Source organism: Paramormyrops kingsleyae, chromosome 23 (genome assembly GCF_048594095.1).
Source record: "Paramormyrops kingsleyae isolate MSU_618 chromosome 23, PKINGS_0.4, whole genome shotgun sequence".
In the NCBI taxonomy this organism is placed as follows: domain Eukaryota; kingdom Metazoa; phylum Chordata; class Actinopteri; order Osteoglossiformes; family Mormyridae; genus Paramormyrops; species Paramormyrops kingsleyae.
This window is the reverse complement of record NC_132819.1, coordinates 11,037,314-11,059,388: the sequence shown is the minus strand read 5'-3', so window position 1 is coordinate 11,059,388 and position 22,075 is coordinate 11,037,314. Positions and strand designations below refer to the sequence as shown.

The 22,075-nt window shown below is 42.6% G+C and overlaps 2 protein-coding genes across 4 annotated transcripts in view; one reads left to right on the top strand and one right to left on the bottom strand.

Annotated features, from left to right (window-relative positions):
• The first annotated feature begins 1,285 nt into the window (after positions 1 to 1,285).
• Positions 1,286 to 6,940, top strand: trhrb (thyrotropin-releasing hormone receptor b). 2 transcript variants are annotated; one of them, XM_023803788.2, is made up of 3 exons: positions 1,286 to 1,578; positions 1,813 to 2,629; positions 3,811 to 6,940. In XM_023803788.2, the coding sequence occupies exons 2-3, from the start codon at positions 1,844 to 1,846 to the stop codon at positions 4,234 to 4,236; spliced, it is 1,212 nt and encodes a 403-aa protein (XP_023659556.1). In that variant the 5' UTR covers positions 1,286 to 1,578; positions 1,813 to 1,843; the 3' UTR covers positions 4,237 to 6,940. The 2 variants fall into 2 exon arrangements, with proteins under 2 accessions (XP_023659556.1, XP_023659555.1); XM_023803787.2 differs by having other exon boundaries at positions 1,808 to 2,629.
• Positions 6,941 to 15,143: 8,203 nt separating this feature from the next.
• Positions 15,144 to 22,075, bottom strand: part of nudcd1 (NudC domain containing 1) — a 32,267-nt gene continuing 25,335 nt past the window's right edge. Inside the window, exons 9-10 of one of the 2 annotated variants that reach the window (XM_023803993.2) lie at positions 19,191 to 19,350; positions 15,144 to 15,878 (exon numbers count right to left, since the gene is read on the bottom strand). In XM_023803993.2, coding sequence (XP_023659761.2) covers positions 15,592 to 15,878; positions 19,191 to 19,350 — 447 coding nt within the window. In that variant the 3' untranslated portion in view covers positions 15,144 to 15,591. The other variant, XM_072705663.1, reaches the window with a different exon arrangement.

The window sequence follows — 22,075 nt, the reverse complement described above, 5'->3', positions numbered from 1 at the left end:
GTGACGACTTGTTCAGTACAGTCTCGCAGCGAGCCTGAAGGTTATTGCGGTTAACGGGGGTTGGGCAGGGAATATTCTGCAGGGTATGTCAGTCCGTCGCAGGTTTATAGATACAAACTGCTTTATTTGTGCACAATTAAATAGTTGATTACCAAGTTGATAAAAGCTCATAGAAGCGGCTACCCACATGGGGATGCTCTACACATCAAGTGCTTCTCAAAATGACACTTAATACACTTGTACAGTTTTAGCGAATCCGAAACAGACACACCAACGTAGATAATAATAGCTATCAGGAAAAGACGAGCAAATAAAAAAAATAAGAAGAAAAATAAATTCTCAGAAAAAGGTTTTTCGAGTAGTGTGAAGTGTAGACTATTCACGGCAAAAAATCAAAACGTATTATGTTTATGTAAAAACAGGTGTCTTAAAAATAAGCTTACATTTATGGAGGAAATTGTATCAACGTGTGCTGACTACAGGATTTGCATTATTTAACAAGACATACGTTTTCAAACAGTTTTCATTCATGAATTACTTGGAAGCAATTTAATTTGTCTTCATTCGTTCCCCCGAATAAACAGACATTTACTTTTAAACTATATTGTGCCCCCGTGCCCCCCCAGTATCAAACTCTCTCCTACGCCCCTTGAGCAGCGGTCTGACATGGACTTTGACGTATCCCGTTGTACAGAGATACAGGTACGTGCAGCGCTTCCTTCATAGCTGATCACCGTGCAGTGCCCCCCCATAATCCACACCCCCTAAATGCAAATATTATATCAACCACCTGTTACTTTCCTCTTTCACCCGTGTCAAGTCTATGGAAAGCTCCCCAGACATTGACTATTAACGTTATTCAAGCAAGTGAATTTTACATTTTCATAAGACCCCCGTTTCAACATTAATTAATGAACATGCCATATACCACCCGTAAATATGTTTGCGTGATACAGCTAACAAATTTGTTCATTTTTACCAACTTTTTTGTTTCAAAAGAATACCCAAACGTGTAAAGATAAATACGTTTGACAAATATAAGATGGCAACTGCTTTAATTAGTATAGAATTTGGCACTGATGATTGTGTCACAGTGAATGCTTCTGCGTTATACTGTATATATGTTTTAATCCCTCTCGGTGGAGGTAATTGGGGCACTGTTGTTGTTGACGTTTTCCATAAACTTGGTTATATATATTTTGTGTCCCCGTGATCTCTGCGTTGAGTACGCCTCGGGGCGGAGGGCGGCATTCAGAATCATTACCGCGGGCGGCTCCTGGACGCGGCTCACTGAGCCCCGCACGCTTCGTGGGGGAGGAAACGACCACGTACAGTTACGTGGCAAAACAGCGGCGATCCGCCACCGCCAACTTTAACTAAATTGTCAGCCAAAAAAAAAGGGTAGAACATCTTTGAGTGGATTTTTTCCCGAGGTTTAAAGACGGAGCATAATCCATAAATTTGCGTAGGGGAACCAGGACATATTCAATGGATTATACTTTGCAGGAGTTTTAATGGAAGATACGTTTTTGAATGGAAGTATTCCTGTGGATATTGTGCCTATTGCATGACGACAAAGTAAGTAAAAATAAATATTTTACTTTTCCAAGTAAAGATCTTTGAGGCGACCCATTAGGCTAGCCTATATAAATAAGCGTCGGTTTTTATTGATTAGGTGTATGCTATGTAATTAGGCTAATATAAGTCATTTTACCCGCGTATATGTAGACGTAGGCTATGTGGTGTTAATAAACATTGACTCATTGACTTGTAAATACTGAATCATTATTTGTTTTTTCGCTTGGAGTTCAGCAATTCTGTAAAGGAAAGGTGAAAGATTACCATGGAAAACGCCACTTATTCCCAGGATAACCAGACTCTGGGTAGCTGGACTGATCACAGCCTTGAGTACAAAGTGGTAAGCACGCTGTTAGTGGCGGTGATCTGCGGCGTGGGCATCGTTGGAAACGTGATGGTGATCCTGGTAGTGCTCACTACTAAACACATGCGGACACCGACTAACTGTTACCTGGTGAGCTTGGCGGCCGCCGACCTGATGGTGCTTACTGCAGCCGGCTTGCCCAACATCACGGAGAGTTTGTATGGATCCTGGGTGTATGGCTATGCTGGATGTCTGTGCATCACTTATTTCCAGTATCTGGGCATTAACGCCTCATCGTGTTCCATCACTGCCTTCACCATTGAAAGGTACATAGCAATCTGCCACCCCATCAAAGCCCAGTTTCTATGTACGCTTTCCAGGGCGAAAAAAATCATACTGGCAGTGTGGCTGTTCACCTCCCTCTACTGTGTCATGTGGTTCTACCTGTCAGACACTGCTCAGATTGTTTACAAGGATGTTACTATAGTGGTGTGCGCTTACAAAATATCCAGAAACCTTTACCTGCCAATCTACTTTTTGGATTTTGGGATCTTTTTCGTTGTGCCCTTGATGCTTGCCACAGTTCTCTATGGCCTCATCGCTAGGATTCTCTTCCTGAACCCTTTGCCCTCGGACCCAAAGGAAAATAGCAAAAAGAAAAAAGCAGCCACTCCGCAGATGAAGAAGATGCAAAGTTACAGGAACTGCAGCCGCTCCTCCAGCACCACGGCGACGTCCAGGAGGCAGGTGAGACCGCGCATGCGCTAAGGAGGGACACCCCCCCTTTATCCTTACACCTTAATATATAGTGCCTTTCTGCGATTTTTTTCGCGTCGTAATAGACATATGTTGCATTTAATTACATTTAACTTTGATGTATAACACGATTTTCGCGTTGTATACGTTTGTAATTCAATGTTGGTATTTAGTTTCGGAAGCGAGTACTTTAGTCCATGGCGGGAAGGGACCCACAATATTTATGACCTTTGTACGGATTTACAGTAGGCTAGGTGTTAAACAATTGTTTCTTACACGGTTACACAAGCGCACTAATCAGAATTTATACCTAGTTTCTCTTCCCATATAAAAACAAGACTGCGCTGAAATCCAGTTAAATCGGAAATAACGTTACTCTTACTGTGAGATCAAGCAATCAAATTTAATTTAAGATTGCTTATACATTTTCCTCTCTGTATGAGTTTTAGCATATCGCAAGCATTTCCCGCTGTTACATTAAGTGTAATAGCTGAAGGGGATTTTTTAAATTATTATTTTTGTAATTATTATTATTATTATTATTATTATTATTGGTGTGTTTGATAACCGACACACGCGTGTAGAGGAAACTCGGGGAATGCTGATATCCGGATCTGCGATGTCCTGCGGCTCGAGCCTCTCGGTAAACCAATTTCTTTAGAAGAAAGCGTCATCCTGCGAATAGAACCTGTAATACATTGTGTGGCTGTTAAATGGAAGCAACTAAGATGAAATGCTCTTAATGTAATGCTGAGAAGAGATGAACAATTATGAGTGAATATGCAATAATTAAACCAAAAAAGTCCTAAAATACGCAGGGATTTGTGGGCGTTAGAGAAATTATATACTAAACACTCACAAGTATCTCTTAAACATACTGTCGTCATTTTGCAAATGTTTTGATGGAGTCTGCCAGGGATGTTAGATGGGCATGGATACCTTGGCGGATTCAGGGGACCCAACACTTGTCAGGGGCTCTTGAATATGTCAAATTCTGCATAAAATTAAGCAGGGGGTCCAAGGTAAGATTTTGTCAGGGCCCCCGGAATTTCTCGATACTCCACTGGTGGTTGCTCATTTGCACTTTAATAGATGCAAATGCTTTGTGTATCTGAGTTATCTGTTGCAATATACACCTGATGTTATAAGACGGTTGTATTCTTTGGTTCAAGGTGACCAAGATGCTCGCAGTTGTGGTGATCCTGTTCGCACTGCTCTGGATGCCCTACCGCACGCTGGTGGTGGTGAACTCGCTGCTGGAGCAGGCCTACCTGGACGCCTGGTTCCTGCTGTTCTGCCGCTGCTGCATCTACCTGAACAGCGCCATCAACCCGGTCATCTACAACGCCATGTCGCAGAAGTTCCGTGCCGCCTTCCGGAAGCTGTGCGGCTGCCAGTCCAGACACGAGAAGCCGGCCGCCTGCAGCGTGGCGCTCACTTACAGCGCCATTCGCGACACGTCCAACGGAGAGAGCCCCGAGCACTTTGCCACGGAGCTGGACGAGCTGGCCGCCGCTGAGGAGCTCCTGCGGCACGGCGACGCCCTGCAACTCGCCGGCACGCGCCTCCCGGCCAAGGTCTCCTTCAGCGAGCCCTAGTCTCACCGGGGACCCCGGCAGTGGGGCATTGAATACTGATGACCTGTTTCTCTGAAGATGGCTGAAAACTTTTAATGTCATAATACTACCACGTGGAAATTATATTAGAGTAGCTGACAGCCATAGACAACAAAACATAAACAACAGCAGTAAATAATAAATAATAACAACAGCAACATTAATAGTAAATAAATGCTAAAGGAAAAAAAGAGCATAATTATAGGTTAGGGCTACATTAGGTAATACGTTCACTGGCAACTCTCCCAGTAGCCTGATAAAAGGTAATTTCACCCACCAAAAATGAATATCTTTGTTGGAGGTTTATTTTCTCTTCAAAAGGAATCCAGACAAAATGTGTGTGATCTATCTTCTTCTGGCTTTTGGATAACTGTCCATTCATATGACATCCTGCCAGCTTTATTGTCATGATCTTCATTATTCATTTCATTTTCCTAACTGCAAAATTTATGGTAATATAAAGATGAAATGGGCAGTGAGACCAAATTGTGAATCATAGTATAGGAGTGTTTTTTTTAATTATTATTTTAAAAGTAAAACGCCAGTAAATTAATACGTGCAGTTGGTTTTGCCATTAACATTTGGAATAGGACTTGAGAATATTTTTTTTGACTATCACAGGGTGACTTTTTTTTCATGAAAATTAACACCATTTTTGTGAAGCAGTACATTTTCCCATTTTAGTGGACATTCTCCTAAAATTCAGAGCAAGCAAGTATAGGGGTGGCTTGGATAATTGAATAGTTGTCAAAACCCAATAGCTTGCTAGTTAAGCAACAATGTGTGATGGAAATAGGATGTATAACAAGTATGGATATAAGATGTAGCCATAAACAAATGAAGTAATATCTCTGGAATTTATCTGCACAATATTTCATAGCTACCTTCCCAACTCAGTAACTTTAAAAGCATTTTAACTACATTTTAACAGGTTCACTGAGGAATATAACTCTCATGACATTTCGTATTTAAAGCACATGTTTCTGTTTGAAAGCAGTGAAAGTGGTTAGAAGGACTCAGGGTGTGGAGACCATATTCCTTCATTGATTTTCCTTATTTTTTATGTTGTTTGTGGAGTAAAACATATTCTGCCTGCACGTGGGACTGGTACCGTAGTCCTCAGTGTGAGTGGCTGGGATTCAGTTCTCAGGGCACAGATTGTGAAGTGAAGTTTACACAGATCAGAATGGCACAATAGGGATGCCACTTATACTTGGACAGACTTGTCTACAGGTCTGAAACAGGGTTGATGGAGAGGGCTGGGCGACACCCTCAGACTGTGGCAAAGGACATCAAATGGGAAGTTTCAGGACCAGATGCCGTTCCAGCAAGTCTGAATCCTCCAGTGAGCTGGAAAATTCACAGTGTCGCCCTTGCATGGTTGACCCCATCGCGCCCAGGAGGTGGCTTACTGGATCCCTGATGAGAAATCAATGGCACCTGTAGTGCCGGGTTAACTTGCGCTGTGCAGTCTGACTCGTCGTCTTACCAAATGGCTTCTTCTGCCTCAATTCCACCTTGGCTGATACGGCTTCTACATGCAAGTAAGCCAGATGGATAATACAGGTCCCAGAGCAAGAGAAGGAAATCAGGGACCTGGGAGTAAAGGGAACTGAACAGCAACAAACCTTACATCCCTGTGAAGTACTGTACTGGTGTCCATGGCGATGCCTTGTAGAGAAGGAAATACTCAAAAATCCACTTATTACTCTAATTTACACTGTAGATTTCTCATTGCAACAATGTAGTCATTTGGATATTGTTACTAGAAAGTGATGTCATGTTCAGAATGTAATTCTTTATTCATTACTCAAGTAAAATGCTTTACAAGTGTTATTTCATCCTCCAGAACCAAGGTCAATGAATTTATTTCCAGAAAACAAAAGATTGGGGACGCATTGTCAGTAGAATTTGCACGTGGCCTAGCTATGTACTTCTGTTAGGCCATGATAAAGAATAAATTATGGGATAATCTTAAAGATTATCACAACCCTGTACATAGAAAACAGTTGGGATGGATGGATGAATGGATGGATGGATATAAATGATGTAAATCCTACTGGTATCTGAGGGCTAGGACCAGTCACTGTCAAATACTTAGCAAATCTTCGCTTATGTTCACAGAGTCTGTAAAAGTGTTCTGTAATGAAGTGATAATATAGGAAAGTGAAATAAATGTTCTTTCTGAAATAGCTGCGAATATACAAAATACAGGAAAATATTTCGACATTGTTATCTTTGCAAATTCATTTTCTTGTGTTGTGCCATAAAGAAAGTGCTTTGGAATAGATACACTTTTCTTTAAAATATGTAAAACATATAAAATATATTCCAAATGTGCTATGCTATCTCACTGTGGTAAACAGGAATCATATTTTTTGAAAGGAACGTTTTCTGTATTTGCCAGTGTTTCAGTCAGTACCTTTTCTTGTGTTGTTTATGTAGAAGGTCACTGGATTTTCTTGCCTTCATTTTATGGTCGAAATAATATAGAGAAAATATGAAGCAAATTTCCATTATTAACTTCACTGATGTTCTGTTTACACTGACATGAAAATAAAGTAGTTGGTATAACTACTCAGTCATGGAATTTTAGCCCATTCATGATATATTTCTGAGATACCTTAAGGCATTTTGTTTTATGGTTGATGTTTTGCTGCTATCATAATTAAATGAGTGTGAACTATTTTTGAGTTGTCGTGTGAATTTATGGGAAAATTATTGGTAAGTTGTAAGAAATTTATAATCAGTTCTAATAATCTGGAAAGAGCTTTTATACAACCAAATATAATTGCATTAAATAAATAATTAAAGCATAAAGCTTTAATACTTTGGAAGCTTGGCTCACTGTGAACGATGCATCAGTTCATGTGTTATGCTTGATATTAAGATTACACTGCAGACAGACGCCCTGATGATGTCAGCCATCAGTGACGCTGCTACACACAAGCCCAGACTTTTATTGTGGGTTAAATGCTCCACTGCTGCATATTAGTTCCAGACTAGAAATGCGTTAGTTTTCAGTAGTTGTGTTTAAACAAGATTGTTTAAACATATCATTACTGTTAAAGGGGACAAAAGTTGATGAATGACTTGCAGTGTCTGGGATGAAAAATAATTATTCTGAAAAACAATTCTATAAAGTAACAGGAAAATATTAACACTGCATTTACTGTAACTGTAACAGGGACATTTAGTTTTATGTGGGGGGATGCACTTTATTATTTTTTACTGAAATATAAAAATTACAAACTTCAAACTTGAATTGCATCAAAAGAGACTGAATATATAAATACCATTTAATCATTCACAAATACTCCCTGAAGTTCTACTTAAACCCACATTGCGTAGCTTCCCTATTGTGTATTTTCAAGGCAAATGCACCCAGGCAGGGCTCACGCCTCCAGGGTTGGCAGTATGAGTTCTGTTCCTGGCTCCTGTTTCATTCATGCTGTTAGGTGGGGTTTTAAATGACCCTGAGTGTGCCAATGATGCAGCCATGAACAGGAGAAGTGGCTGGGAAGAGGGGTGGATGTAAATAAATGCCCCATTTCCTGGCAGATGAATTAATTCGCAAACTGAATGCAGCCAGACAGTGATCAATAGCAAAAGCAATCTGACACCTTTCAACCACAATAAAGCTGGTATTGATCATTTTACAAAACAAAAAGAGGATAAACAGCCCCCCCCCCCAGCATGACAATCTAAAGTGAGGTCAAACTGGCCAGATAATACCTATTTCTGCTTGCTGATTATGAGAAAAAAACAGGACCAAGTTTTTTTTCTGAATATTATTTAAATATATGAAGAGAAAATAAAAATCAGTGAGTAACAACTGCGAGGCTGACGGGGGTAAGTGAAGTGACGGCCATCTTCTCACATGTGCTTCGTTATTGATGTTTGTCCTCCCATTTGTGTGTCACATGTCTTATGTATTAAGTGTGAGGAAGGTAATATACCATCAGAGGGATGACGGCCAAGCCGTACTGGGGAGTATAGGTAACCAGCGCCCCGTACTGGGGAGCGTAGGTGACCAGCGTCCCATACTGGGGAGCGTAGGAGACCAGCGCCCCGTACTGGGGAGCGTCCGTGACCAGCGCCCCGTACTGGGGAGCGTAGGAGACCAGCGCCCCGTACTGGGGAGCGTAGGTGACCAGCGTCCCGTACTGGGGAGCGTAGGTGACCAGCGTCCCGTACTGGGGAGCGTAGGAGACCAGCGCCCCGTACTGGGGAGCGTAGGTGACCAGCACCCCGTACTGGGGAGCGTAGGTAACCACTGCCCTGCTGAAATTCTTAATATCTCGTCCCTTGGAGCCAGATCCATCTTTTTCTCGCATTCACCAACATCAAGGATGTGCGGTTCATTCCGTTCAGGGAGGGCTAGTAGTTTGAATGACAGCTTTCATGCATCTGGCAAAGAGGTATACACAAATTTACTAAATTAACTCAATGTATTGAGTCTAGTGCTCTATCAGCAATGACTTACCTTTGGAAATTCCACAGTACATGCCTAAATGACTGCTATATGTTGTTGAACAATGAGCAAATCTGTTATGAGAGCACGACATAATAAAGAGCTGTCATCCTGTTAGCTTGTGGTTGCCAGCGGTGATTCTAATTGATTGCTGGAGGACAAAGACATTTTTCATCATTCTAATTCACAGGAAAATAAAAGATAGAGACAACACACCCTCGGGTTGTCAAACATACTAGTGGCTGGCTGACAGTCATGTCATCATTAAAAAAAATAATAAAAGAATCTTTAAATTATAATCTGGACTTCACATTTTGACAAACACTAATTTTCCCACATCGATTTCAAACACGCAATGCCGTTGTGACAAAGGAAGGTAATCATTAGGTAAAATGGAAATCTGAAGTTCTGTTCATGTGGTAAATCCAATAACAGACCCCTAAAATTAAGCAAAATACATGGACTTGACAGCAAATATGAGGGATTTACTGTTTGGTCGCCCCCTACAGGTGGATGATTCCACTGTCTGGTGCCTCATTGACGATATCTGACCATGCTGGGCCAACAAATTTCCCATCATGCAGCGTCGTACCGCTTCTGCACACCGTTTGTTTGGACATGCAGGGGCAGCTAGGAGTGCCAAACGGACCTCAAGCGGAACATGTCGATGCTCATTAGAAGATGCTCGTCCGTCAGAGAAGAGATGCTGTTTGAAGACACTCAAATCCACACGAAAAACAGTTTACAAAGCCAGAGAAACGGGTCTCGCTTTGTAGTGCGTCATGCGGCCGCTATTCCGAACAGGAGTTCACAGTGTTTAAGGAGAAAGTTGGAAAAGACACATGGGCGTTAACGTTACGCTGTAAACAAACGCAGGGGTGGGTCTGCCTTTTAAACGCCTCTCTTACATCATCACTGATTATCATCTTGCAGCTGAACCATCTCCATCTGCACGGAATTGGGGTCCTGATCCTTTCCTGTTTTACCCCCCTCTCCCCCCTTCAACATTAATTACATGCTTCTTTTTATACATCTGGCAGTGGGCCGGACAGCAGGTTTATTGCTATCGATTCAGCTCTTTGCTCCCGCTGGCTGTGCCCTGCATATAGCGCAGATACGCACAAAATGAAGCTGCTTGGATCAGGGCTGTTCCAAGCCCATGCCGGCGGAAAACCTGCACGTCTGTCCTTTCATTTCTGCTGTTTTTTTATTAGGTCAAATAGAAAGTGATAATACGCATACCTGCACAGCATTCCTTAGGAATTAGAAGAACAAAAACAAGCATCATAAACACAAACTGAACAACTCAGTTATTTTGTAACAATAAATGCAAACCTTTTTGCACCTGGATTTACAACTATTACTTGACAATTAGGGTTCTTAACTGTTATACCTGTAGATATGTTGATTTTTCCAGAACATTCTCACTGGGTGTGCTGGAGGGAATGCAAGAGTAAGATAATGAAGGACATAGCTGCCAGTTTAAGTTGCCTAATGGGACTGACTACCATATCCTTTACTACCTAACCCAAATTTCTCCCATAAAGTGCTCAAATACAAGTATATTCATGAACAGTAAGTAAATAAAAATGCATAAAAAGCTCTGGTACTATGCTTCAATTAAATCTGTAGGGCTGAACAATTTGAGTGCCCAGGAGTCCTTGGCAGTTACATTTCTGTTCTATTGAGATTACAGTGAAGGTGATATCTGTGCTGTATGATTAGAACTGAGCTCATTAACACCCTGCTGGAAAGCACCATGGGAACATCTCTCATTACATAAAATCAGACAGCAGCGCTGTTGAACAGGACCAGCTTCACATTAAGACTTTAGTCAATGATCCTACGCATGAATAGGCAGTGAAAACCGAAAACCATTCTTCCCATTTGACCCCTTTAACCCCATGAAATAGCAACCAATTGATTCTGGGGAGTTTTCCTACTTTGTGCTTGGTCGGACACTGGACTGTACACCAGGCAACTATAGTCCAAATAGCCACTTCGACAGGACTTCAGACAAATTGGTTTACTAACCCGTTTCAGGTTGGATACAGTGTAAATGAGCAGTACAGTGGACGTGTGGTTTGTATGTTACGTAAATATAAGTCTATAATCTAAATTAGCATGTTCATATAACATACTGTAATAAATCATAAATATATAGCAATCATGTTTATTATACAGGCGGCCGTAATCATGGGGTGGGCCAGCTCATATTTTTCAAGAACAAAGTTGCTGACTCTCTCCAAATGATATGGAAACATAAAAATTATAATAACAACACATGAACAGTGAAAGACCAAAACACAGGAAATACGACTTTTATAATGAATGCATAACAAACGTAACAGTAAAAGTCAATCTGAGGAATGCGGTGCAAGAGAAGCAATTTCCCAATTTACTACTTCATATACAATAAAAAATATATGTTGGATTCACAGATGTTGGCCAACTCACATTTTTTTTCATTTAACGTACGTTATCTTGACAGGAAGACCACATAGGGACGATAATCAAAGTAATCAATCAGCCACTCACTGGATTAGATGCCCACCTCATGACTACACTATGGCCTTACTATTACCATACAGAACACGCTGAGTTGACTCACAGCAGCCATTTTGTACTAGAATCGTCACGACGTATTGTTAAGGTTGTCTTGTTCTTTCTGACATGACCCGAATGAGAGTGTTACACACACCTGCGTACGCAGCGGCTCGAGGACGCCCACAAGGCCACCAAAGAGGGGGCGGGCAGGGCTTGCAGTGAGCTTTGGTGAGTGTCACTTAGTGCAGATAAGGAATGTCACACAGTGATAAACATCTCCTGGCTCAGTGGGTTACAGGGAGCTATAGGTGACAACAAAAGGCAGAAGTGTGTTCAATTACTACCTTGGCAACAATGGAAACATCGGCAGCAGATTCAGCTTCCCCTGGAGAATACGGGGGGCGTGTGATACGCTTAACTGATGATGGTGGTGCTGAAGGTACGTTCTCTCTCTGCGATCACTGACAAAATCTGTAACCTGCTCCGCGCCGGACGGCGAGGAACGACAGAACCATCTGAGATTAAGAGGGAGCAGAATACGAAGTGGAGAATATCAGGCGAGGCTTTGAAGGCCACGACTTGGGGAAACAAAGTCATCCCTTGCAGACAGAGTCAGCTTCTTCCAAAGCCTCCATCCACAGGCAACAGGAGAAATGGCTGAAAGCTGGGAAACTGGCAAGATCCTGGTGATGACACAGGCCAGGCAGGCATGCGTGGGGCAACCCAAAAAAAGCCAATCCACTTCAGTCGATGCCATCTTGTTCACAGAGTGGAAGGGCCATCTTACTCACAGCATGCGGCAGCATTAAGCAAACTTTAAAAGTCTCTCTGGGGTAGACAAAGCAGTTCACAAAACAATATTGTCCAAGCATACGCATGTCTTCTTAGAATAGAAGGTAGAGTGGTTTAAAAAAAGTTTCATCCCTATCAAAATGAACCACAAGGTGGCCACACGGTGACGTAGCCCAGGAAAGAAATGTAAACAGCTGAAGGAATTGTGACGTTTTCAAAAAAAATACCATACAAATAATAATGGATTAGACCTTGAAAGCTAAAGCTATTTGACACAGCAAAGGATCCCGGCCTCACAGCTAATAAAGTGGTCAGAAACTCATCTGCAAAAAAGGCAGCATCACACAATAGGTCTTGTATGATAAAAGGTCAACATATTTTACTGCATTCAGAAGGGATTGTGCTTTTATATCCTTTAATTCTACACATTTGTGGCTTTATATATGTTTTCTCTTTATATATGCTTTATACCAGTAAATTTTTTTTGAAGTATATGAAATCGAAATGTATTCAATTTTTAACTCTTTTGGCATTGTTTATGAAATTTTAACACTTTACATTGCACCTTCATAATGCCTTTATAATGCACTCATAAGCAGCATGTAAGTATACCTTAACATGGCATGGCATTCATAATAGTTTCAATGAACAAGACATGACAACTGTGATATACATTAATAACAAATACATGATTAAACAATTGCGTGTTACTAATTTCTGTTACAGCTGTCATGTCTGGTTCATTGAAAGTACTATGAAAGCAATGCTTAAGACATGTTAAAGTATACTTACAGGCTGCTTATGAGTGCTCTATGAATGCATCATGAAGGTACAGTTAACATTAAGCATTTCTGACATTTCCTTTTCAAAACACTACATAGGGAGCTGGACTGGCCATCTGGCATACGAGGCGTATTCCCAGTTGGCTGATGCATATGTGGGCTGGCATTTATCGTGGGGACCTCCCCCCACTGACCAAAAATTATTTGCAAATAAGGCTACCATCACCCTCCTTCACCTTTTGTGTGTGTGCGTGGGGGGGAGGTAGCCCTTCATCAGGTTACAGTTGGCTGACCAGACCATGTTCACCTGTAACCAATATACCTGTTTCAGATAACAAAAATAGCTAATCCTGATTCAATTGCACCCAAATAATCAAATCAAGAGGAAGGTAAATGAGATTTAGGGAGAAAGACAAGGACACATTAGAAAATAAGCCAATTACCAGTTTAGGTAAACTGTAGGTAAATCTTTAGGAGAACTTCACTGTGAGGAAGACTACATACAAGAATGGGTATAACGTTTATCATGGTCTGTATTAAAACATACAGCCCAGATTAGTTTATTGCACAAATGATGAGGTTGCTAGGCTACATGCCTGCCTGCCTGCCTTCCATCCATCCATCCATCCCCTGGCGCAGTGGGCAGCACTGAGCCTCACATCACACCTCTGGGACCTGGGTTTGAGTCTCCACCACGGCTGTGTGTGTGTGTGGAGTTTGCATGTTCTCCCTGTGTCCTTCTGGAGTTTGCATGTTCTCCCTGTGTCCTTGTGGAGTTTGCATGTTCTCCCTGTGTCCTTGTGGAGTTTGCATGTTCTCCCTGTGTCCTTGTGGAGTTTGCATGTTCTCCCTGTGTCCTTGTGGAGTTTGCATGTTCTCCCTGTGTCCTTCTGGAGATTGCATGTTCTCCCTGTGTCCTTGTGGAGTTTGCATGTTCTCCCTGTGTCCTTGTGGAGTTTGCATGTTCTCCCTGTGTCCTTCTGGAGTTTGCATGTTCTCCCTGTGTCCTTGTGGAGTTTTTTCCGAGCACTTTGGTTCCCCACCCCCTCACGCTGAGGTTCTTTGGAGTTATCTAATTGTCCATAGGTGTGACTGGCGTGTGTGTGTTTCCTGCGATGGGTTGGTGCCCCATCCTGGGTTGTTCCCTGCCCTGTGCCCATAGGCTCCAAACCTCCCACAACCCTGAATAGCACAAGCGGTTACAGAAAATCCATCCACCCTGACTGACTTGGTGCTAACATGGTTACATAAGCATATGATATTAATTAAAATTGGAGATAATATGGTGTAAAGGTCATTCTGATAATAAACCATGTTCCTGGCTGTCCAGTGAATGCACTGTGGCCTCATCCACCCAGCATTGCAGACAACCGCGATGTCACATAAATGGCCATGTGCTGCCCCCCCCCCCAAACCTCGACATCCAAACAGAACAGTAAAAACAGCCCACACCAAATGCCCGGAAGCGACTATGGCAGGATGCCCTTAAGCAGACTTCGTTAATGCAGTGTCCTCCGGCTCTTTGTGGTCCGTGGCCCCCTCTCCACACGCCTCCCTTTGTGTCGCACAAGAGGTGTGAAGCAGCAAACCAGAAATACAGGAGCGGGACCACGGCTCAAAGAGGGGCTGAATCGGGCCATTAACGGCTTTTATAAACGCATTTCCGCTCTGTTCATTATTTTCCTTCTGTTCTTGTCCAGCCGAGAGAGCATTAAAAAGTGGCTCGTGTTATGAATAAGAACGTGAACAAAGGGAGGAGCCGGACGGATCGTTGAGACTGAATAAAAGGTTTGCCATCGGTCTGCTCTGCTGTTGCAACCTCCCACAAGAGGACACATGGAGAGGAGACCTCCTCTGCGTCACTCTGCTAGCTTAATTTCTCTTGTTACAGACAGTGTGCGAGTGTTACTTTGTTAATTTAAGTATCTGTCTACAGATTGGCTGGAATCATTTTTGAAGAAATGAGGTAAATCCCTGCAGTTTGGATAGTAAATAAGCCATGTGAATACCATACCTGCATGGAGACAAAAACATTACTCATAGCAAGAGTTCATATTTAAGGTACAATGCAAGTAGTTTGGGATCAACTAACAACAGCGTCTGTTACTTCAACTGGCATTCCTGTGACGTTAAATATTACCCCAATCAGAATATTAGTCATTAGCTGCATGTATATCATATGGGTTATGAATAATTATAAATTAATAACCAGGCTGTTCTAATGAAACATGCACATTTATCACAGGAAGGCATATAAGTGACGAGATGACAAGCAAAACGCACATTCAGACACATTCTGTTTGTGATTTACGGGAAGTTTTAATGATCGTCCCCTATTAATATCACAGCTGTGGGAGGGACACAAGACGACTTCCACCCAGGACACCTGATGCACGTCACGGCTCTCACTGGGAATCTGCACTGTGACGCCAACACTAATTACATTCTGTATATGCTTACACAATCTGCGGAGGACGACACGAAACACTCAGGCCTTTTACTGTTGTCATATGGGCGATACCCCTTTGGAGTCAGAGATATCCTTCTTTATCACATCCAACCAAAGAGATAAATGAAATGCACAGTTTTACACCTGATGCATCCGCAGCCACCAAGCACACAGGGATATGTACAGTAAGACAGTAGAGGTCATTTCTGTGAATTGCGGGGGGGGGGGGGGGGGGGGGGCGAGTCGGGCGACTCCCTCAACCCACCACGTCAAATCATGCACCACTTCTGGACCTAATTATTGACCTTTAAGACAAACAAGTGTCCAGACGTGAGGATGAAGAGCCGCTCGCTGGTGGCCCGGAAGCCGAGGATGGTGTCATTGCAGTCCAGGCTGGCCACTTGTTGCTTGGCAACCTGGCCCACCTGCCGGCCCTGCTTCCGGTTGAAGAGCACGGTGTCGACGGGCGACGGCTGCCGGTAGATAAAGACCCGGCGCAGGCACTCGCTGAGGGCGGCGTAGGAGAAATCAGGGGCGCAGGTGGAGAACTTCCTGTCGCGCTTGGATGCCTGGACATAGCCTGCAGGAGACAGCAGTTAGGTGAGGAAGTCAGAGGTGATTTAAGGAGAAAGTTAAAGACGCATAGTGCATCATGACAAGCGCGTCAAAACGGATCAGCCTGGACAAACGGAGTCCTCCTTGTGCTTGGTAAACATGCATTTTTCATATGCGGCCAGTCTCAGGGTTATGAACGAGATCCGCTCCCTAAGTCTGTCTTTAAGTCGAAGAAGGATGCAAGTCAGAAGAGGCACATACGGTTCTTATTGAGGGTCGGTTAGTTAAACACTTGTATTAGTATATAGGATATACCTTTCTATGCATATAAAACATTTAAGAAACACTTCTAAATACACTAAAACATCTTAAACATGATAATGTAGTACATAATAATAATACTAGTAACTATATACGGTACTGTATTGTTGGGCTGGGTGATAAATTTTTACGATAATTATCGCGACATCAATGCGGCAAATGTTTGGTAAATGTTCCATATAACTTGAGACCTGGTGACACGTTTTGTGTCACAAAGAAATGACTTCACTTCCTCTATGACTGCTTGTCTGGGCCAGTAATGGAGCACAAGCACAGACACAATGTTAAAACACAGACAGGTGATTTACTGAATGAGAAAGGAAATGCAATATGGCAGGCAGGCAGGAAGATGAAAGACGACACAATCAAAACAAGAGGGCGACTGGGAGAGCATCCAAAGCAACCCGCCCAATAAGGGCAGTCCAGCAAAACAGTGCTTGAAAGTGCACAGTAAAATTCAGTCTGCGAGAAATCCACAGTGCAGTTCTCCACGGAAAATTCTAGCAGAGGTCTTTTTGGCACCGACTAAAATGACCTGACCTGTCTCCATTCGCCTATGCACAACAAACACACAAGTTTGCTGAGTTAGCACTCCACATGCTACTATTCTATATTACTAATGAGTAACGGGAGACAAAAGCCTACCTCAGAGTAAAATTCCGTATCGGTGAAGAAAGAGCAGCAGCCACAACATTTTTTGTGAAAGGGAGATATTGTGGATAAGCCAGGTAAAAAGACGTTGGTGGTGTGATAGTACTTTGGCAATTTAAAGAAGCCCAAGACATGCAACAGACTGGTGCTGACTAGAACTGGAAATACCACAAATTTATTGTTCCAGTAGAACAAACAGAATGCAAGAGCTTATTGTCATGGACAGCAACAAATAGTTACACAATTAGTGTTGGTGTAACTTTCAGTCACGTCCTGTATTGGCTCAAAACAAAAAACAGCATTGGATTTTTCAATACCAGGTGTGTGGTAACTCTACTAGCATTATTAAACTTGAGCAGTGAGGCAGTCAGAGAAAAAAAAAACAGCAATAAATCGTATTGTAGGCATATTACTACAGCCGTGGCCAAAAGGTTTGAGAAACACAAATATTAATTTTCCACAAGGTTTGCTGCCTCAGTTTTTATTATGGCAATTTGCATATACTCTAGAATGTTATGAAGAGTGATCAGATGAATTGTAATTAATTGCAAAGTCCCTCTTTGCCATGAAAATGAACTTAATCCTAAGAAAACCCAGTTCCACTGCATTTCAGCCCTGCCACAAAAGGGCCTGCTGACATCATTTCAGTGATTCTCTCATCAACACAGGTGAGAGTGTTGATGATGACAAGGCTGGAGGTCACTCTGTCATGCTGACTGAGTTAGAATAGCAGACTGGATGCTTTAAAAGGAGGGTGGTGCTTGAAATCATTGTTCTTCCTCTGTTAACCATGGTTACCTGCAAGGAAACACGTCCGTCATCATTGCCTTGCACAAGAAAGGGGTTCACAGGTAAAGATATTGCAGCTAGTAAGACTGCACCTAAATCAGCCATTTATCGGATCATCAAGAACTTCAAGGAGAGAGGTTCATTTGTTGTGAAGGAGGCTTCGGGGCGCCCAAGAATGTCCTGCAAGCGCCAGGACTGTCTGAGGGACAGAATGGCTGATTCAGCTGTGGGATTGGGGCATCATCAGTGCAGTTTGCTCAGGAATGGCAACAAGCAGGTGTGAGTGCATCTGGATGCAGAATGAGGTGAAGACTTTTGGAGGATGGCCTGGTGTAGAAAGGTAGCAAGGAAGCCACTTCTCTCCAAAAAGAAAAGTCAGGCACAGACTGATATTCCACAAAAGGTACAGGGATTGGACTGCCGATTGGACTGGGCTAAAGTCATTTTCTCTGATGAATTCCCTTTCCGATTGTTTGGGTCATCCGGAAAAAAGATTGTCCGGAGAAGAAAAGGTGAGCGTTACCATCAGTCCTGCCAACAGTAAAGCATCCTGAGACCAGTGCGAGATCTAGTGCGTAAACCCAGCGTGTAAAGAAGGTGAGGAGCCCATCTACTGTGTAAACCCAGCGTGTAAAGAAGGTGAGGAGCCCATCTAGTGCGTAAACCCAGCGTGTAAAGAAGGTGAGGAGCCCATCTAGTGCGTAAACCCAGCGTGTAAAGAAGGTGAGGAGCCCATCTAGTGCGTAAACCCAGCGTGTAAAGAAGGTGAGGAGCCCATCTAGTGCGTAAACCCAGCGTGTAAAGAAGGTGAGGAGCCCATCTAGTGCATAAACCCAGCGTGTAAAGAAGGTGAGGAGCCCATCTAGTGCGTAAACCCAGCATGTAAAGAAGGTGAGGAGCCCATCTAGTGCGTAAACCCAGCGTGTAAAGAAGGTGACGAGCCCATCTAGTGCGTAAACCCAGCGTGTAAAGAAGGTGAGGAGCCCATCTAGTGCGTAAACCCAGCGTGTAAAGAAGGTGAGGAGCCCATCTACTGCGTAAACCCAGCGTGTAAAGAAGGTGAGGAGCCCATCTACTGCGTAAACCCAGCGTGTAAAGAAGGTGAGGAGCCCATCTAGTGCGTAAACCCAGCGTGTAAAGAAGGTGAGGAGCCCATCTAGTGCGTAAACCCAGCGTGTAAAGAAGGTGAGGAGCCCATCTAGTGCGTAAACCCAGCGTGTAAAGAAGGTGAGGAGCCCATCTACTGCGTAAACCCAGCGTGTAAAGAAGGTGAGGAGCCCATCTACTGCGTAAACCCAGCGTGTAAAGAAGGTGAGGAGCCCATCTACTGCGTAAACCCAGCGTGTAAAGAAGGTGATGAGCCCATCTACTGCGTAAACCCAGCGTGTAAAGAAGGTGAGGAGCCCATCTAGTGCGTAAACCCAGCGTGTAAAGAAGGTGAGGAGCCCATCTAGTGCGTAAACCCAGCATGTAAAGAAGGTGAGGAGCCCATCTAATGCGTAAACCCAGCGTGTAAAGAATGTGAGGAGCCCATCTAGTGCGTAAACCCAGCGTGTAAAGAAGGTGAGGAGCCTACCCAGCGCGTTGAAGGTGGCTATGTGCTCCCACATGCAGTCGGGCTGCTCGGGCCGCGGCTGCCACAGCAGGGCGTCCACGTCGTGTCGTAGGCACAAGCAGGGCATCTCCTCAGCGTCCACGTCCACCGTGAACAGGTACTGGTGGCTGGCCAGGTTCACCTGAGGCAGCAGCACAAAAGCTGTGTCAAACTCACATTTTAATTATTTTCCAAGTCTATGGCCTGCGGTTTGGCATCCAATCCAAAAGTGCTAGGAACGGCTGTAGAATATTTACATTATAAATAAATAGTTAGAAAATGTGTCCATACATTTTTGTGTTTTTGTGATAAATGTGCTTTACCCCCCCAGTGAAACATTATAAGTTTGTCAGTTTCAGTGCTGAGCTAATACAGGCCATAGACCTGCAAAAGAATAAAAAGCGAAACATTTTGTCATGCCTCTAGCCCACATTGTTCAAAATTCCTTATCTTGTTCTTTTTAATTTTAAGTTGTTGCTGTGCCCATCCTTGGTTGTCCCATGTCTTGAGCCCATAGGCTCCAGGACAGACTCCAGACCCACGACCCAGAGTAGGACAAGCGATTACTGAAAATGGACGGATGGATATTTAAAGTTGCTATCGTTGGACTTTGCAACCAAGAAGGCTTGATATCAGTATTATATGAGCATGCAGTTTATTTGCGTTGACCATTTATGGTTATTAGTGGGTGGTGAGTTGACAGGATCTCAGGCTTATGCCTGCATGCAAATTTACAAGATAGTACCAATTTATCAAGGGGGAATTCCGAGTCTGAGTTTTTTTTTATGCGTACCCAGTTTTATGTTTTAATTTGTACACATTATTTCAAGATAAATTTTATGCAAAGTCTGATACATGAGGCCCCTGGTCACTGCAAACTAACTATGCTGACAGTCCTATCATAGCTCCCATCCGAACACAGGGCCCATTGCATGGGAATCCACAAGAAGCCGCTCTGCTTTTATCCCAAAGTCCTGTTCATGGTGATGCAGTATCAAGCTTTTCCTGTTTTTATATTGTGCTGTCAAGCCATCTGAAAAAATAAACTATTTCATAAACCTCGGGGGTATTGCACGAAGCAGGATTAAGGAAAAGTCTGACTTATTTCGACAAGTCTGGTTAATTTAAGTGGGAATTCCATTATATCAACATGTCATAAATGAATCCCTGCTGAGCTACCATGGTAACTTAGGTGAGTGAACGAGTCTGCTCCGGACCAGGTCTAGCTTAGTTAAGCGTTGTCTCAAAGAACGTCCGACATGTGGGAACAGATTCCCAAAAGATCATTAAAAACTAAAAGTTTATTAGTAAAATAGCAAACACAAGATACGCTTTTTGTGCAGAGCATTTCACACGGGAAAAAAACACTGCTCTCATTTTACACGCTTTCCGACTCATTTGATCTATCTATTGTTCATCCATTCATTTTGGCTTCTTAAATATCTCAGGTGTGTGCACTAAGTGAGACCATGCAAGTCTGTCTTGTATGAGCCTTGATTAATTAAAGCTGAACTGCGTTAGTGGAACGACATCAGGCTAAGTTTAGAGATGGCGCTAGTTTGAGTCTGACTTTTTTGGAAAAGTCTGGCTTTCTTTAGCTACTTTCATGGAATACCCCCCTGGGATGATTTGACTGCACCTTATCCATGAGGATTTGCTGAAACGCATGAAAAGGTCTTGTGTGATCAAGAGTCGGTAATGAAACTGAAACTTTGGGTTTGAATCTCCCCTTCTATTTTCCAGTAAACAGGTCAAATGTGTCCTGTGAACTTGACTGTGAAGATTGTCTTGCAAGATGCAGTCCAGGCAAAGGACAAATTCTCTGAATAGTGCCGAAAGCATTTTAGAAACCACAGGCTACCATTCAGGGGAGTAGTCTCCGGCTATTTCTTGTAGTGAGAGCTTCTTTTAATATAACTCAATATATTTCCACGATGGGGGTGCATGAGGGTGTCACAATTGACTAGGATTTTTCTATAGATGGACCTGCTTTAAGTTTTTTCATAAAAAAAAAGAAATGAAGAGAGAGGGTTTTTTTATTGTTCAGAGCTTGGTAACTCATGCATGCTGTTTGAATAGACAGTAAAGTTTTTCAAAAACCTTGTCTACTTTTGGGGTGATTATTTCATAAAGAGCTCATAGAGACAAGTAGTATACATGCACATATGTCACAATGAAAAATAAAAACCCAAGCCCTTGGCTGTATTTTTAATAACCAAAAGCAGAAAAATTGCAGTTCCCAAGATGATATTTGACCTTAGAGAGAAAAAAAAAATCAAATCTTACACTTACACAAAAGTTGAATTTAACCATGCCATGGAAAAAAACGAGTTTTAAGCTTTCTGATGAGCTACAGCTGAGCTACGTAGCTGTTATAGTAAATAATTACAGCTCATAAGAAAACACTGAATTTTGTTTTTTTGCTGCCTACAATGTAAAAAAAAGGTGCTATATCTGAATGGGGAAAAATTAAAATAAAGCAAAGACATTTCTGAGCTCTGGAACGTATGCATAATTCACATTCTAAATTTAATTAAAATTTAAAAAGGCCATTTGTTGTATTAAATTGGAATGACCCTGGAAAACATCAATTTTGTATTAGTTGCCTTTATTAAAAGAGGGATCTAAAAACACATATAACTGAACTGTAAAAGAAGAAGCCTGGCTGCTGTATCAGGATGATCACCGAAGCCACAGCGACGCGATGACCCACATTTCACCCAGGACAAAACAGAAAACCTATGACACCTCAACCTGAACCTGGCAGCATTTAAAACAAAACAGACCAAGCACCAAAAAAGTGCCTTTATTTTGGAGTATCACCCAGCCAAACAAATACAACTCTACTGAAACAACCAAGCACAAAT